General features: G+C 38.5%; 1 protein-coding gene across 3 annotated transcripts in view; it reads right to left on the minus strand.

Moving 5' to 3' along the window:
* Positions 1-18,707, minus strand: part of LOC133557869 (glucagon-like peptide 2 receptor) — a 30,637-nt gene extending 11,930 nt beyond the window's left edge. The window contains exons 1-5 of one of the 3 annotated variants that reach the window (XM_061908752.1): positions 18,144-18,707; positions 12,887-12,983; positions 10,705-10,809; positions 7,576-7,697; positions 3,915-4,021 (exon numbers count right to left, since the gene is read on the minus strand). In XM_061908752.1, coding sequence (XP_061764736.1) covers positions 3,915-4,021; positions 7,576-7,697; positions 10,705-10,809; positions 12,887-12,983; positions 18,144-18,236 — 524 coding nt within the window. In that variant the 5' untranslated portion in view covers positions 18,237-18,707. Of the gene's footprint in view, positions 1-3,914; positions 4,022-7,575; positions 7,704-10,704; positions 10,810-12,886; positions 12,984-18,143 lie in introns of all 3 variants that reach the window. The other 2 variants (XM_061908751.1, XM_061908753.1) reach the window with 2 other exon arrangements.
* Between the last annotated feature and the right edge of the window lie 422 nt (positions 18,708-19,129).

The raw sequence follows: 19,129 nt of genomic DNA on the forward strand, positions 1-19,129 counted from the left end.
AATTCAAAAATTAAGTTACACAAATTCAATGTAAAATAAATAAATAAATCATCCCTTGGCAGACGTGCCAACTTTCCTTAGAAACTACCAAAAATGTTTTACTCGGACTAATAATTTTTACCATTGCATTTTAGACTTCTTTCCTATTTCATTTAGCTAATGACAAACTTGCCATCCAAACAATACCCCGTTTGTTGACAAGAAGATATGACAGCCATCGAAGCACATTCAATCTCTTTATTAAGGAGAGGTAACATAATCCTTGGAAAGTATTCAAAAGAGCTGGCGTCAGAGTGCGCTGCTAAAGCTAAAAAACCCAGCTCAGTTTAAACCCTTGATCACGTTGAACGTCACTAGGCAACAAGCCCCACAATGTACCCTTATATAAAACATTTCTCAACAGCATAAGGCTTATATTAAAAGTTTTTTTTTGGTAATGTATAAATTACATGTATTAAAAAGTAATTATGTTAGTAATTAAATTGCTTTTTTGGTCAAGTATCGAGTAACTATAATTAATTACTTTTTTAAAGTAGGTTAATCGAGCTGTCACCTGGATTCGTCCCTGCATTTAGGGGGTGAACACCACACAAAACGCAACATTTCATTGGGCAAAAATTACAATTTGATTTGATTTGAGAAGGGGGCTAGTAATTTTGTATAAGTCAGCTGGAATAGGCTCCAGTCTGGATCAACAGTGTAAAACAATGCATACTGTAGATATGCTCTGTTTGTCTCCATGCTAATTAATTTCACATCTAAAAGGCAGTCTACCTACTGGAAATTGTCTTGTCCTATCCTGCGTGCAGAACACGTAAATCACTACACTGGCACATGCCAACTGAGCATGTTCACAATTTTTTTTTGAGAGTTTCTCAGAGAAATCACAAGATGGTTCTATTGGTACGAAGCCCCTAAAGGGACATTGAGGGAAAAAAAGATTTTGCGAGATCTCACAATTTTTTTTTTTCCTATGTCAGTGAACCGGAAGTAAAACAGGCACAGCGATGGTGGACCAGAAGTAAAACAGACAAAGTGATGTAGGAGCCTACCCATCATCATCAATCAATCAATCAATGTTTACTTTTATAGCCCTAAATCACGAGTGTCTCAAAGGGTGGCACAAGCCACAACGACCAGATCCCACATCATGGCAAGGAAAAACCCAACCCAATGGGACAATGAGAAACCTTGGAGAGGACTGCAGATGGGGGGGGCGACCAGTGCAATGGACGTCATAATATCGTGAGAGTCCAGTCCATAGTGGATGTAATATAATAGTGAGAGTCCAGAGAACTTTATTGATTTCTATTTGAGTTTTGGTCTAACATACAAACCCCGTTTCCATATGAGTTGGCAAATTGTGTTAGATGTAAATATAAACGGAATACAATGATTTGTAAATAATTTTCAACCCGTATTCAGTTGAATATGCTACAAAGACAACGTATGTAATGTTCAAACTGATAAACATTTTTTTTTGCAAATAATTATTAACTTTCGAATTTGATGCCAGCAACACGTGACAAAGAAGTTGGGAAAGGTGGAAATAAATACTGATAAAGTTGAGGAATGCTCATCAAATACTTATATGGAACATCCCACAGGTGTGCAGGCTAATTGGGAAAAGTTGGGTGCCATGATGGGGTATAAAAGCAGCTTCCATGAAATGCTCAGTAATTCACAAACAAGGATGGAGCGAGGGTCACCACTTTGTAAACAAATTGTCAAACATTTTTAGAACAGCATTTCTCAACAAGATTTTGCAAGGAATTTAGAGATCTTACCATCTACGGTCCGTAAAATCATCAAAAGGATCAGAGAATCTGGAGAAATCACTGCACGTAAGCGGTGATATTACGGACCTTTGATCCCTCAGGTGGTACTGCATCAAAAACCCACATCAGGGTATCAGGGTGTATAGGATATCGCCACATGGGCTCCGGAACACTTCATAAAACCACTGTCAGCAACTACAGTTGGTCGCTACATCTGTAAGTGCAAGTTAAAACTCTACTATGCAAAGCCAAACCCATTTATCAACAACACCCTGAAACGCCGCCGGCTTCGCTAGGCCCGAGCTCATCTAAGATGGACTGATGCAAAGTGGAAAAGTGTTCTGTGGTCTGACAGTCCACATTTCAAATTATATTTGGAAACAAAGGACGTGGTGTCCTCCAGAACAAAGAGGAAAATAACCATTCGGATTGTTATAGGCGCAAAGTTCAAAAGCCAGCATCCATGATGGTATGGGGGTGTATTAGTGCCCAAGGCATGGCTAACTTACACATCTGTGAAGGCACCATTAATGCTGAAAGGTCCATACAGGTTTTGGAGCAACATATGTTGTCATCCAAGCAACGTTATCATGGACGCCCCTGCTGATTTCAGCAAGACAATGCCATGGCACGTGTTACAACCGCGTGTGCTCGTAGTAAAAGAGTCCGGGTACTATCCTGGCCTGCCTGCAGTCCAGACCTATCTCCCTTCGAAAATGTGTGGCGCATTAAGAAGCGTAAAATACGACAGCTGAAACCCCGGACTGTTGAACGACTGAAGCTCTACATAAAACAAGACTGGAAAATAATTCCACTTTCAAAGCTTCAACAATTAGTTTCCTCAGTTCCCAAACATTTATTGGGTGTTATTAAAAGAAAAGGTGATGTAACACAGTGGTGAAAATGCCCTTTCCCAACTACTTTGGCACGTGTTGCAGCCATGAAATTCTAAGTTAATTATTATTTGCAAAAAAAAAAATAAAGTTTATGAGTTTGAACATCAAATATCTTGTCTTTGTGGTGCATTAAATTGAATATGGGTTGAAAAGGATTTGCAAATCATTGTATTCCGTTTATATTTACATCCAACACAATTTCCCAACTCATATGGAAACAGGGTTTGTATAAAGACATCATCAAATCGTACTATGGTCCCACAACAGCGCACAGATGATGGGTAGGCTCCCGGATGCTCCTGCTCCTCCATTGCTGTGTTTGTTTCACTTCCAGTTCACCATTGCTGTGTCTGTTTTACTTCCGGTTCACTGAAATAGGAAAAAAACCTTTTGGGAGATCTCGCAAAAAAAAATTCCCCTACATGTCTGTTTAGGGCGAGGGTCGGCAACCCGCGGCTCTAGAGTCGCATGCAGCTCTTTAGCGCCGCCCTAGTGGCTCTGTGGAGCTTTTTCAAAAATATATGAAAATGGAAAAACATGACGGGAAAAAAAAACATATTTTTAGTTTAAATATGGTTTCTAGAGGAGGACAAACACAAACTATTCCAATTGTTATAAATCACACTGTTTATATTAAACATGCTTCATTGATTGGAGTATTTGGTGAGCGCCGTTTTGTACTACTAATTTTGGCGGTCCTTGAACTCACTGTAGTTTGTTTACATGTATAACTTTCTCCGACTTTCTAAGACGTGTTTTATGCCACTTCATTTTCCGTCTCATTTTGTTCACCAAACTTTTAACGTTGTGCATGAATGCACAAAGGTGAGTTTTGTTCATGTTATTGACTTTTGTGGAGTGCTAATCAGACATATTTGGTCACTGCATGACTGCAAGCTAATCAATGCTAACAAGCTATTTAGGCTTACTGTATGTACATATTGCATCATTATGCCTCATTTGTAGGTATATTTGAGCTCATTTAGTTTCCTTTAAGTCCTCATAATTAAATTTATATCTCATGACACACTATCTGTATGTAATTTGGCTTTTATTTTTTTGCGGCTCCAGACGCGTTTGTTTTTGTATTTTTGGTCCAATATGGCTCTTTCAACATTTTGGGTTGCCTACCCCTGCTTTGGGGGCTCCGTACATTAGTGAATTTTACATCAACCTTTACACAAAGTCGCTGGTTTAAGAAGTACTGAAGGCACCATGACTTCTGCTCAGTGCTACTGACCTCAACATGGCCATGAGGAGCGTTGCCACCATGAGGGAAGAAAGTGACAGTGAATAGCCAATGACAGAGATAAGCCGAAGGGCTGTCTGCCGAAGCATTTGTTCTTCCTAGACAAGCACATGTAGAACAAGAAAATAGATTGAATGAACCTCACTAGTCAACACATGTAATGTTATCTTGCATTTGAAATAAAATATTTTTGTGGACAGTGGGTGGTAAGTGTTTACAAAAATAAGGTATGACTTTTGACCCCAAACAATATAATACATAGTATTGAAATTTAGATTACCCCCACATAAAAGGGTCTTGAGATGAGACCTGTGTCTCCGCAAATTGTTATGCTTTAAGTTACAAGCAAAAATATGAGTTACAATCATCCCCGCCATTAGCGTATCACTGCAAGTCTACACCATACTGAAGCAGAATGTGTCTAATGCCATACAAAAATGGTCAAATCAAATGTAAAAGGTGACATTTATTCATGAAAATTTGTAAAAGCTACAGATGTATTTGACGGAGAAGCAGCTGGAAGTACACTCTCCATGGTAAATACTATACAATGTTATTACATTACTTCATAAAAATACCGTAGTTGTTTGTATTACATTCCATTGTATTTTTTGTGTGAAATATTTCTCATCTACAAGTTGTTTTTGTTTTTTAAAGACAGTTTACATGTTGTTTTGTTACTGTTTTGGCGGGGTGCCATCACCAATTAAACTTCAAAAGGGGGACGTTGATTTGAGATAGAAGAGAGGTCTCTTGTGAAGTGAAGTTAATTATTTATATATAGCGCTTTTCTCTCATGACTCAAATCACTTTTACATTGGGAAACCCAATTTCTAAGTTACATTTTTAAACCAGTGTGGGTGGCACTCGGAGCAGGTCGGTAAATTGTCTTGCTCAAGGACACAACGGCAGTGACTAGGACGGCAGAAGCAGGGATCGAACCTGGAACCCTCATGTTGCTGGCACAGCCACTCTACCAACCGAGCTATCCCGCCCCCTGTTTATTGATTATTGTTTATTGTTTATTGAAAGGATCCCCATTAGCTGACGCCAAGGCGACTGCTAGTCTTCCTGGGGTCCATATAAGAGCATACAAAATTAAAATACAAAGACTACATGCATTACCAAACATACAATGGAAAAATACAACATGAGATAAAAAAGGTAGTTAAAACCAGTATTAAAATTTCACATCAAGTGGGCAGCTGCAATAGGTGTATCTTCAAAGCTGTCTTGAATGACAATTTACTTTGTGAGAGATGAATGTGAGATGACAATATATTCCAGAATGATATACATCTATACATGACTGTATGTTTAAGGAGATTGGTCCTGGGATCAGGAAGTGACAAATAGCCATTGCTGGCATTCCTAGTGTCATAAGTATGTGTGTTAGTTGACATTAAAAACTGTTTGTAAAAGTAATCTGGTGATTGATCTAAAACGACAGTTCTAAAGAACATAAGGAGACTGCACTGCATCTTTTGTTCAACAGACAACCAGGACAGGCGTGAATGCATAAATGAAATATCAGTGCGCAATGAACATTTAAGTAACAGTCTAGCCGCTCGGCTCTGAACAAGTTGAAGTTTGTTCAGGTCAGACTTAGTTGTAGCGGACCATATTATAGGACAGTAATGAAGATGACAGAAAACCAAGGACTGTATAACTTGACCCATTGTTGAGGATGTCAAGAAGGTTGAGCACTTTCTGACCATGGCTAAACCTCTTCCCATTCTCATTAAAATACTATCGATATGATTGGACCATGACAGTTGATTGTCTAATAGCACACCAAGCAGTTTTGCTTTTTTGACCTGCTCAATAGGTATATCTAACATTGAAATGTAAAGCTGAGGATCTTCAACAAGCATATGCCTGGATCCAAAAAGAATGTTTTTTCTTTTGTCAATATTCACAACAAGTTTACTATCATTTACCCAGCGTGACACTCTCCAGGTCCTGATTGAAGTTATTTTCTAGGTCATTTAAGGTAGAGGCAGTGCGGTATAGAGTTGTGCCATCTGCATACACAACCATATTGGTGTTTGTTATAACACAGGGAAGATCATGAGTAAAAATAATAAAAAGTAAAGGACCTAAGCAGCTTCCTTGAGGCACGCCGCAGTAATTGTACTTGCGTTCAGATAGGCTACCATTAAAACACACTCTGTGATCTTCCTGATTGATAGCTCAACATCCAAGAACGTGACATACTATTAAAACCATATTTTCTCAGTTTGGAGATCATTATGTTGTGATCTACGACATCGAATGCAGCACTAAAGTCAATCAGGACAGTACCAACCATCTTCTTGACATCCGTTTGTGACAGCCAGTCGTCAGTCAGCTAAGCTAAAGCAGTAGATGTTGAGTGACCTTGTCTATAAGCATGCTGGGAACACGACATCAGTTTGTTGTAGGCAAAGTAATCTTGAATCTGTTTGAAAACAACTTTTTCCATCAATTTACTGAGAACAGGAAGTATGCTTATTGGTCTACTGTTTTTACCGGTTAAATCTTTATTTTTGTCCTTGGGTAGAGGCATGACTTTGGCCTCCTTCCAAAACCCAGGACAGACTCCATATCTTAATGATGTATTAAATATATGACAAATCGGAGTTGATACATGGCAAGACGCAATCCTTAAGAATTTGCCATCTAGCATGTCCGTCCCAGCAGCTTTATCAAATGGCAGTGATGACAACAATTTCTCAACAACAGAACTACTAACTGGTACAAAATCAAACCTGCAGTTTTTACCCTTCATAATATGATTTACAATTAATGTGCATGAGGAGGCGCCATCAGAAGGCGTCATATTCACTCTCAGATTTTCCACCTTGTTTGTGAAGTAATTATTAAAATATGTGGCAATTTCCATTGGCTTAGTCAGGTAAGCTCCATCAACCTACATGTACAAATTTGTTTTACATGATGCGGATCTTCCCATTATTAGATTTAAAATTTTCCATAATTGTTTTCCATCATGTCTAAAGTCATAGATCTTTGTCTGATAATATAATTTTTTATTACCTCTATTTATTTTAGTTACACGATTTCTTAATTTACGATAGATCATCACATCAGAAAGTAGACCAGAAGAGTCCGCCAACTTTTTAGCTTGGTTGCGTTGCTTCATAAGTGCTTTGAGCTCATTCCCTAACCAAGGGGCGCCATTTGCTTTGACAGTTGTTTTCCTGACAGGAGCATGCTTATCTGCAATTGTAAAAGATAACTTCATAAATGTGCTCAAAGCAGCTTCAGGATCCTCCTCAAGACACATAGTTTCCCAGTTAACATGTTTCACATCATCTATACATTTTACTTCATTAAAATATTTATAAGACCTTTTATGTATAGTCACACTAGGAGCTTTGGAGAGCTTGGTCTTTCTCCTTATTGCAAATTAAGTTGTGGTCCGTAAAGCCAAGAGCTATTGATACTCTTTTAGTGCATTTATCAACCCACTGTCATTCGGCATTGGTAGAATTATAGCCAATATACAAAAGTATGATCTTCAAAGTTTAAAGATCTGATGATAATTATAAAAATTGTCTGATGATGAATGTTCTCTAGCACTGTCGTGTGAGGACTGATCCAATAGTTGACTTTTGCAAAAATTCCCTTTCAGTCATTTCATCTTCCTCACCTTATCTTTGAAGTAATGCTCCCCCTGACATTCAGAGTCATCCCTCCAGAGCTCGGAGGAATTCTGCTTCTGTCGCCATCTTCCGTCTTGCAAGCATTCCCTGTGCACTCTCCTGGAATTGTCTGCAGCTTAGTGAGATTTGCAGACACAATTTGTCCCGTTAGTGAGTCAGTTGGGAGACATTCAAAATGAGAACCTACCCAGAACCTGTCTGGTAGTAAATGCTTTTTGTCACTATCCCACATGACACTTTGGACTTTGTTAGTTATTGTCCTGTGTTCTGTATCATTACCTATCCTGGTGCTCTTAGTTGGTTCTACTTCCTTCCTTCTACTACTACTCCTTGTTTTGCTGCACTTTCACTTTGTTTAGTTTTCTGCCAGTACACCTTTTTTTTTTTTTCTAATCAAGTCTTTTTAGGTTCACCTGTTGCTCTTGGCCAGCGCTGGATTATGTCCTTTTTTTCAGTTTGCATGAGTTACTCTGCTGCCGATATGTGCCTTGCACTAGCCTTTTGTGTATCCAGTTTTTTGATTTTTATTTCTTTGACCTGCACGACTGCCTTTTGTTTCCGCATCTTGGAGTCACACCAACATGTGCTGTCGTGACATTGTTGTGTATTCATATCCTTTACAATGGTGTTCAAATGTATTACATCAGGGGTGTCAAACTCATTTTAGATCGGGGGCCACATGGAGAAGAATCTACTCCCAAATTGGCCGGACTGGTAAAATTACGGCACAATAACTTAAAAATAAAGACAACTTCAGATTGTTTTCTTTGTTTAAACATAGAAGAAGCACTTTCTGAAAATGTACAAATCATAATGTTGTTGTTGTTTTTTTTTTTTTACACTTACATGTTGCGATTAATAGTGTTGTATGGTTATTTGTCGTTAATTATATTTTCAGAATAAATTATGTGATAATGTTCATCAGTCAACTCAATGATGTTCATTTTCAATCTATCAAGATAATGAAATATCAAAATCAAATTACAGGATGTCGTTAATGTAGTTTGCTCATTTTTCTCGACTGGTGCGTTAACGTGGTTCATTTTTTTTTACAGATGTAGCATAATCTACAAAGATTCAAATAATTGCTATAGCGACATCTAGTGGACACATTTAGAACAGCAGATGTTTTCATTCAAAAATTTTGGCTCATTCTTATACTTAGCAAACTCACCCTGCGGGCCGGATAAAACTTGTTCGTGGGCCTGATCCGGCCCTCAGGCCGTACGTTTGACACCCCTGTCATACATCATTATTAGTTTTGTTGCTGTAGCAATGCTACGCCGACCATTAAATATAACCATGAGTTACACTCTGCAAGACAACCGTAAATGCTGTATTATCAAAAAATACACTCAATCAAGGCAAAATCCATCCATCCATCCATTTTCTACCGCTTATTCCTTTTGGGGTCGCGGAGGGCGCTGGTGCCTATCTCAGCTACAATCAGGCGGAAGGTGGGGTACTACCTGGACAAGTCGCCAACTCATCGCAGGGCTCAAGGCAAAATATCAAACTAAAACCACATACAATTTAAAGTTGTAGGCGCCGCTTGAAAACCTTAATTAAGCTATATATTAATGCATATGTCTGTTACTGTCGCACTATAGACAACGATTTTAAACTAGACAAACAAGTCAATGGCGTTTTAAAACCGTGTTTTTATCACCTTCGTCTTTTAGTAAAGGTTAAACCGTTTTTATCTTTTAACCTTTTTGAACAAGTCGCGCATGCTTTTATTTCAAGTCGCCTTGACTACTGCAATGCACTTTATGCTGGCAGTAGCCAAAAAGCTCTCTCCCGGTTGCAGTTAGTCCAGAACGCGGCAGCACGACTTTTAACAGGGGCCAGGCAACGCCAGCATATAACCCCAATTCTTCAGAGTTTGCACTGGCTCCCTGTTCATCTTAGAATTTATTTTAAAACATTGCTGTTTGTTTTTAAATCTTTACATGGACTGGCACCTCAATATATCTCGGACCTCATCCAAATTTACATTCCTGCGCGCGCTCTGAGGTCCGAGAGCCAGTTCCAGCTCGTGGTGCCCAAGACCAGACTTAAGACCGGGGGAGACAGGGCCTTTTTCTGTGGTCGGCCCTAAGCTCGGGAACACTCTGCCCCTCCATGTTCAAACTGCTTCCACAGTGGAGTGTTTTAAGTCTCGTCTTAAGACCCACTTTTATTCTTTGGCTTTTAACACTACGTGAGTTGTGTGGTCCTCTGTCCTCTGTTGTCCTCTGTGTTTTTTATACACTTTGATTTCTATTTTACTGTTTTAATTGATTTTACCCTTTAAAATAGTTTTTAATCATATTTGTTTTTGTATTGTTGTTTGTTTATATTGGTTTTATATTTATTTATTTTTTGTTTGTATTCAGTCATTGGTGGAGCATAATATTGTTTTTTTAATATTGTTTTTAACATGGCTGTGCAGCACTTTGGAAACGTTATTGTTGTTTAAATGTGCTATATAAATAAAGTGGATTGGATTGGATTTTAAATGACTGCTGAGAAAATGATCACATACAGTATGTACTGTGCATTTGTATGTGCTCGTGCACGACAAATTGTAGCAAAGGCTTTGTGTACTATTTGCTGTTGTGTTTACAGTCATTAATAACTGGAGAAACAATGGCATTGATGATAAAACATGTCCATGTTGGCGTTAATCACTTGTTCAAATCATGCTGAGTCAACAAGAGTACAAATGTACTCGTTGGAGCACATTGTGTGGCAGCCCTGGGGATACAGTAGCAGGGTTAGGGTTAGGGTTAAGATTAAATTCATTCAAAAGAAAAAAAACACTAGCCCACGGCTGCATAAAAGTAAGCGTGCATAATTCAATGAGGTTAACAGAGGAGACACTGCCTCTGGCAAAAAAACTGACATTTAAAACATGACTGTTTAATTGAACATTTAGTTGAATTCACAGTACTGTTGAGTTCTCCTGATCCTGTGACCAAGCAAGAGCATCAGTCGTCCTATGATAGACATATCTAATAATAAATGCCCTTCAGAAAGGTTGCTGGCAGCCTTAGGGGCACATTTAGCAGTGCTTTCACATGAGAGAGCTGCAATTATGATTATGTATATTTGTTTATTTACATTCACATTACCCTTGCTGATCCATGGTAAGTAAGGAGGGCAGGGAACCGACACATTCCCAGGACGTGAATGTGGCCAACACACAAAAGTGTCAAAAGTTCCCCTGCAGTAGATTCCTGAAAGGCATCAATATTGTTTATTAGCAGCAATAAATACATTAATTTGCTCTTGCAGTTTATATTGTGGGATGTTTCTAATCGAATACTCTGAGGGTTATACAATCTGAAATTCAGCTTTTTGGGAAAATACGTCTCTAAATATGCACAAGTGCAGTGAAAACAGCCGTTGAGCAGATTATTTCGGCACATTTTAAAAATTTGGGTGTGCGTGTTTCGTGTTTTAAAGTTTTGACTCAAGTTTCAAAGCAGTGAAACTTCACTATCCCCATATTTTTGTCAGACTTCTGTGTATATTTTACTGTGGTTTAGTGATTTTTACACTTGATAGGTTAAAGTTAGAGTACCAATGATTGTCACACACACACTAGGTGTGGCGAAATTATTCTCTGCATTTGACCCATCACCCTTGATCACCCCCTGAGAGGTGAGGGGAGCAGTGAGCAGCAGCGGAGGAAACGCCTGGGAATACTTTTTGGTGATTTAACTCCCAATTCCAACCCTTGATGCCAAAGACTATAAAAATGGGACTCTGGAACAGAGACAAATACTATAACATACAATTGTGTACGTACGGTCATAGGCGCCATTTCTAGCAATGGGTGCTCGTTGTGTGTGTATTAGTGTTGTCCCGATATCAATATTTTGGTACCGGTACGATACCAAAAGCTTTCCGATAATTTTCCAAATAAAGAGCACCACAAAAAATTTAATTATTGGCTTTATTTAAACAAAAAAATCTTAGGGTACATTGAACATATATTTCTTATTCCAATTTAGTCCTTAAATAAAAGAGTGAACATAGAGGACAACTTGTCTTTTCATAATAAGTAAACAAACAAAGGTTCCTAATTGGTCTGCTGACATATGCAGTAACATATTGTGTCATTTATCATTTTGTCAACATTATTAAGGACAAGTGGTAGAAAATTAATTATTAATCTACATGTTCATTAACTGTTAATATCTGGTTCTTTTTTGTTTTAACATGTTCTATTTACACTTCTGTTTAAATGTAATAATTACTTATTCCTCTCTTGTTTGATACTTTACATTAGATTTGGATGATACCACAAATTTGGGTATCAATCCGATACCAAGTAGTTACTGGGCCATACATTGGTCATATTCAAAGTCCTCATGTGTCCAGGGACATATTTCCTGAGTTTATAAAAATAATATAAAAAAATATATATATATAAAAAAAAAAAAAAGAAGATTTTGTGATGTTAAAAAATATTGATGTAATCTTAGTAGTATCGACTAGATATGCTATTGTATGTGGTATCATTACAGTGGATGTTAGTGTGGATCCACCAATGGCGTTTGTTTATATTTTAGCGTCCCAGAAGAGTTGGTGCATAAGGGAATTCTGGGAATTTGTTCTGCAGTGTTTATGTTATGTTGCGGTTTAAATATTCTTCCATTAATGTGTTTGTTGTTGTTGTTTAGTGTGGTTTTACTACATGGCACATGTTTATGACAGTGTTGGTATTGTCCATACTGCCACCCTTAGTGGTGCATGTATGGCTGTTGACTAAGTATGCATTTCATTCAGTTGTGTGCGGTTTTTCAAAGTCAAGATGAATGCGTCATTAGTTCATTATCGGGCACAATGAAATCTTGTTTCAGCTTTGTTATTATAGACTATATGTTTTATGACTTATTGATTATGTACAACAGCCCAACGTCGCCACCAAATTAACAACAACCAGATTGATTAATCAAAAATCATAGTAAAGATAGAAATTTGCCATCAATCCCACGTGAGTGCTCGGCATTGTCCGTGAGTGCTGGGGCCCCAAAGCACATACGGGATCGGCGCCTATGCGTGCGGTATCGTGTATGTGTATCACATTACACCTTTGTTGTAGTGTGTTTAATTCTTGTTACACAATAATAATTATTACATACAAACCTTTGTTTATACTTGACGACACAGATTGTTACTTAGAAACATGACATGTGCGGAACTAAATATGTTTCTATTTACATTGTTTTCTGTTAGATACTTTTACGATTAAATTAATCTGAACATAGAATGCCAAAGTATATTAGGTTTAAGTGACAAGCTCACCAGTTTTGGGGAGTGTACTTGATGTGAGGGTTCTATTGCAGGCCTCCCAGTAGTCTGTACGCTTCGCGATAAGATTTTCAAGCACTGAGCATGTTATCTTCCATGTGGAGTCAGAAGAAGAGAACAAAAAAAAATTATTGAAACATGTTCTTCAAATATACTTTATAGACACAACATGTATTATACAAACCCCGTTTCCATATGAGTTGGGAAATTGTGTTGGATGTAAATGTAAACGGAATACAATGATTTGCAAATCATTTTCAACCCATATTCAGTTGAATATGCTAAAAAGACAACATATTTGATGTTCAAACTGATAATAAACTGCAAATAATCATTAACTTTAGAATTTGATGCCAGCAACACGTGATAAAGAAGTTGGCAATAAATACTGATAGAGTTGAGGAATGCTCATCAAACACTTATTTGGAACATCCCACAGGTGTGCAGGCTAATTGGGAACAGATGGGTGCTATGTTTGGGTATAAAAACAGCTTCCCAAAAAATGCTCAGTCTTCCACAAGAAAGGATGGGGCGAGGTACACCCCAAATAGTCAAACAGTTTTGGAACAAGGTTTCTCAAAGGGCAATTGCAAGAAATTTAGAGATTTCAACATCTGTATTGTTTGTCTGATCTTGAATGAGATTTTGCTGAACATTTTAATTTTCCTGAAAGAACCTCCTGAAGGAATAAATAAAATACTATCTAATCTAATCTGCTGTGAACGGGACTCTCGCTGCTGTGTTGGATCCGCTTTGGACTGGACTCTCGCGACTATGTTGGATCCATTATGGATTGAACTTTCACAGTATCATGTTAGACCCGCTCGACATCCATTGCTTACCTCCTCTCCAAGGTTCTCATAGTCATCATTGTCACCGACGTCCCACTGGGTCATTATTGTCACCGATGTCCCACTGGGTGTGAGTTTTCCTTGCCCTTATGTGGGCCTACCGAGGATGTCGTAGTGGTTTGTGCAGCCCTTTGAGACACTAGTGATTTAGGGCTATATAAGTAAACATTGATTGATTGATTGATAATCTACGGTCCATATTATCATCTAAAGGTTCAGAGAAACCTGGAGAAAAATCACTCCACGTAAGCGGCATGGCCGGAAACCAACATTGAATGACCGTGACCTTCGATCCCCCAGACGGCACTGTATCAAAAACCGACATCAATCTCTAAAAGATATCACCTCATGGGCTCAGGAACACTTCCGAAAATAACTGTCACTAAGTACAGTTTGACGCTAGATCTGTAAGTGCAAGTTGAAGCTCTACTATGCAAAGTGAAAGCCATTTATCAACAATATCCAGAAACGCCGCCAGCTTCTCTGGTCCCGAGATCATCTAAGATGGACTGATGCAAAGTGGAAAAGTGTTCTGTGGTCTGGCAAGTCCACATTTCAAATTGTTTTTGGAAATATTCGACATCGTGTCATCTGGACCAAAAGGGAAGCAATCAATCTAGACTGTTATCGACGCTAAGTTCAAAAGCCAGCATCTGTGATGGTATGGGGGTGCATTAGTGCCCAAAGCATGGGTAATTTTCATATCTGTGAAAGCACCATTTGTTATGGCACACGCGCAGTCTGCGTCTTCCTTCGCTGCGGTTCCACCCAGAAAACCCGCTGACAACGCACCCGGACATACCCCCGCTCACGCATATCCTTTGCTAAACAGACTGCGCTATTTAGCATCTGCTCACTTGGTACTGATGAGGGCATGCTCAATAAAGGACCAGTGGACCCAAGGATCAGCGCGGGAACTTAGTTCTCTAATCAGATACCGTACGGCTTATGCTCTCTCTGCGCCTTTTCCCTCGTGTTCTGACATCCTTGTTTGTTCTCCTGTGTTTTCCGGAGTGTTTCCCTTCCGTTGCCCTGGATCTGGACTGCCTCCCTCGTTTCCCGACTCCTCGCTCGCCCCCGGACTACGACGACTCGCTCCTGCCTATCGACCCCGTTTCCTCCCCTGAACAATCCGGCCTCCCTTGCCCTTGTCTGACAGCACAGCGTCTCCAACACTTATGGTAAAACGCTCCAATTAAATACTTCACATAGTCTTACACCATACTGTACACGCTCTTGGATTTTTGACACACACCATTCTATAGCTTATTAGTATTGTTTATTATTATTATTATTATTATTAGTAGTATTATATATATATATACATATATATATATATATATATATATATATATATATATATATATATATATATATATATATATATATATATATATATATATATATAATACATCTTTGTACACTACTGCCACCTAGTGTCCGTTTGCCGTCACTCTCTTGCAAACCATAAGACCATTAATGCTGAAAGGTACACACAGGTTTTGGCGCAACATATGTTGCCATCAAAACGTTGTTTTCATGGACGCCCCTGCTTATTTCAGCAAGACAATGCCACGCCACATTCTGCACGTGTTACAACAGCGTGGCTTTGTAGTAAAACAGTGCGTGTACTAGACTAGCCAGCCTGTAGTCCAGACCTGTCCCCCATTGAAAATGTGTGGCGCATTATGAAGCGTAAAATACCACAACGGAGACCCCGGACTGTTGAACAACTTAAGCTGTACACCAAGCAAGAATGGGAAATAATTCCACCATTGGCCCCACAATACCTGACCGAACTTCTGCAACATCATACCTCGTCTAGAGCCCTAAGGTCAGCTGACCAACTGCTGCTGGCGGTCCCCAGATCCAGAGGGGACAGAGCTTTTTCTGTTTCCGCCTCTAAGCTCTTGAACAGCCTTCCCCTCCACATTAGGTCAGCCCAGAGCCTGGGGTTCTTCAAAACCCTTCTTAAGACCTACCTCTTCTCGCTGGCCTTTGACCTGAGTCTGCCCACTAGGCCACCATTTCTAGTCCCCTCCCAACCCCCTTCGCTTTAGTTTTTTTTCTCAATTATTATTTTGCATATTTTTACTTTTTATTCGACCCCTTTTGCGGCGTATCTCTTTTGCACTCTTGTTTAGCTCATTCATTGTTTATGTTCTTTGTTTGTTTTTGTTTTGTTTTTTGCTCTATACTTTTTAACCTGTAAAGCACTTTGGTTCAATTTAAAAAATGTTGTAAATGTGCTATCTAAATAAAGTTGCCTTGCCTGAAAAGCTTAGCAAATTGGTTTCCTCCGTTCCCAAACGTTTACTGAGTGTTAACTTAAATTCTAAGTTTGCACAAAAAAAAAATGTGTTTCTCAGTTCGATCATTAAATATATTGTCTTTGCAGTCCATTCAAATGAGTATAAGTTGAAAAGGAATTGCAAATAATTGTATTCTGTTTTTGTTTTTTTAATCATTTACACAACGTGCCAACTTCACTGGTTTTGGGTTTATACATGTGTGTTTGTGCTTTCACTTGGAGTCGTTTATTTATATTGACTCACCCGAGTTGGGTTTACCAGGGCTGAAAAAGTAGGTGCAATAACAATATGACCCAAAACTTTTGTTTGCAGGATGTTTTCAAAGATAAATTAATACCGTTGAGACATTTTCATTTCAAATGGATTTCTTAAAAAAAATTTGCAAAAGCATAACTTTACTGTATAACAAGTCTTGGCTGTACATCGGTACGATATGTTGTGTGTACAATTTTACACAAAGTTGTTTACATATTGACACCACAACCGTCGCCATTGTAATGTTGTGGCAGCCTGATATTCTTAAAGGTTTTGAAGATTTTAAACTTAAGTTTTTTAGTTAACAATACAATACTTACTTTATAGTAATAAGCTATTATTTACTTAAAAACGATGCTTACTCAATTTCCTTTTTTTAACTACTAAATCAATTTATATTTTACAGAAAAATAGTGTAAACATTTTTGAATACTCGCCTCCACGCCTAAGTAGATGTTGAAATCTGAACAATAACCACTAGATGTCAGTATTGAACGCCATTTATTGTGGAAAAACAACTCTGTGGAAACCACAACATACAGCTGAAGCTCCACCACTGTAACCTATAAGAACATTTTAAATGTTCAAAAATGGTCCTTAAATTTAACTCACTAAGCCCTAATTGACTTATGGAGTGTTATCATGTGACTATCCCAGAATATGACTTCCTAACAATGGTAGCTATTTCACACATATCTTATTTTTGCCCATTGAAGTTTATTTCAAACCCATTTAAAGTTCCAATGCTTTAAGGTGGGCCAGATATTATAATTCAACTTCAAAACACTTAAATACATCCAAACAACATGAAAAACTCAACAAATCAGCCTTAAAATTGTAATTACGGGTTTTAATTGATGTAAATGAATATATATTGTTTCATTCAATTCAAAGTAAATTTGTGGGACTAGGCACAAAACATGTTCAATTAAGCTTTTTCAGAAGGATGAATACATACTCTATACCAGTGATCCACAACCACCGGTCCGTGACGCATTTGCTACCGGGCCGCTGAGAAACATTAAATAATTTATAAACGACTGCATTTTCTCCGGCTTAACATTCACCTGTCCCACTAGATACACCAATAAGCTTGTTTATAGATGTACAATAAAACTCCTCATAGTAAGCTGCCATTTGTTGTATTTGTTAGAGCTTTGTGACATGATACAATTCACATTAACGAACATATGAAATATAATGGTGACAGATTGTAGCCGAAGGCTGATTTCCATCTGCATCTCATTGCAAAGAAACAAGCCCATGGCTCCCACTAATTCAGCGTTCTTGTGAGTTGTATTTTTTCATGCACTTATTTTTGCTGTATTTATCTGTCACAAGTGGAAAGCCAGTCCCTGAAAATAATGCCTACATTAAACCAGTTCGTGGTGCAAAAAAGGTTGGAGACCTCTGCTCTATACCATGAACGCCCAATAGAACATGTACGTAACATCACAGGTTTTTGACATTATTATTGAGAAAAGTGATCCACATCGTCTATAGTAAATCCTCCGTCAATGATAATAATAATTCTAACCCATTTCAATGAAACAGTGCATTGCAAAGTTTCAGTCTCTTTATGGCTACTCACGGCTCATCCACACTCTGTGTCATTAAGAGGTCTAATATGAATCACAGCCAATAGGCAACTTTTCAATTCACTGTAGCTGTACTTATCCTCAAGTACTGAATGAGCATTTTTTTCAGTCTTTCCTTTGACGTTTTCCTTCTTGTTTAAAGGCTGAGTGTGAATTCATAGACATAACATTTTGGGAGATATCTGTCTGTTCTATCGCATTTATATTGACAAATAATTGTTAGATTTTCACTTACTTGATGGTTTGAGATTATTAAAAGGAAGAAGAGAAGCCTTCCTCTTGCTGTTACCCAGGTCCTCCTGTGCAGGATCGACAGCAGGGATGGCATAGCGTTGCGTAGTTACATTTAAAATGTTTTCATGACGAATAATTTTCCGCTCTCCAATGTCATCGGACCTGTCATTCATGTCCTCGGAATGTCAGCATGGCTCTCCTGACCACATCAGACGCAATTGTCTGATGCTGCACCACTTGCATGAAGTTGCAACAGGATTTATTGTATGACATATGCACCAAAATATTAACCTAAAATATTAACCGTCTTCCAACGACCCATGAGATTCTATTGGTCTTCAAGTTGCAATCAAACAACTCATCGAAACTAGAAAAATAGAAGTGCATATCCATAATTCACTTCCACTGTGCAAGTGGACTTCACAGGCTGGGAAGGAAAGAAGTCCTTCCTTTTTCTTTTTCCTTTTCCTTTTACCCTGCCTATAGTTTCAGTTCAGCTCTGTGTGCGTGTAGATCCTCGCCAACAGATCGCCTCTCCCACCCATCCTCCTCTAACCAATCAAGATTAGGCCCAGGAAGATTCAGGAACTAACCTCGTTGACTAGAAAATCTGATCTCAAAGGAGCAAACAGGCAGGGCTGCACATTGGTATATACCAGCTGACTGGGCCGACAGGTCATCATTATTATTCTAGTATGAAAACGCAAGGCACCTGCATTGAAAAATAAATGGGGGAGCGCGTTAAACCTTCCCTTCTCACACAGTAACTGGACATCGCATTACATTTCTGGCACTAATGGAAAGCCAATGTAAACTAACACAACTAAAGACAAACACAAGGCAGGGCAGTGGTTCACAGCTGCGAACATGCACTAAATCAAGCGTTTCAAAGTTTTCAAGGAAATAACTCTGTTGACCCTGCATTAGGGGCATGGCGTGGTTGGGCCCCACTTTATCCAACATTTAGTGCGGTTTTCCTTTTCTTGA

The sequence above is a fragment of the Nerophis ophidion genome, linkage group LG08 (assembly GCF_033978795.1).
Source record: "Nerophis ophidion isolate RoL-2023_Sa linkage group LG08, RoL_Noph_v1.0, whole genome shotgun sequence".
Lineage (NCBI taxonomy): Eukaryota > Metazoa > Chordata > Actinopteri > Syngnathiformes > Syngnathidae > Nerophis > Nerophis ophidion.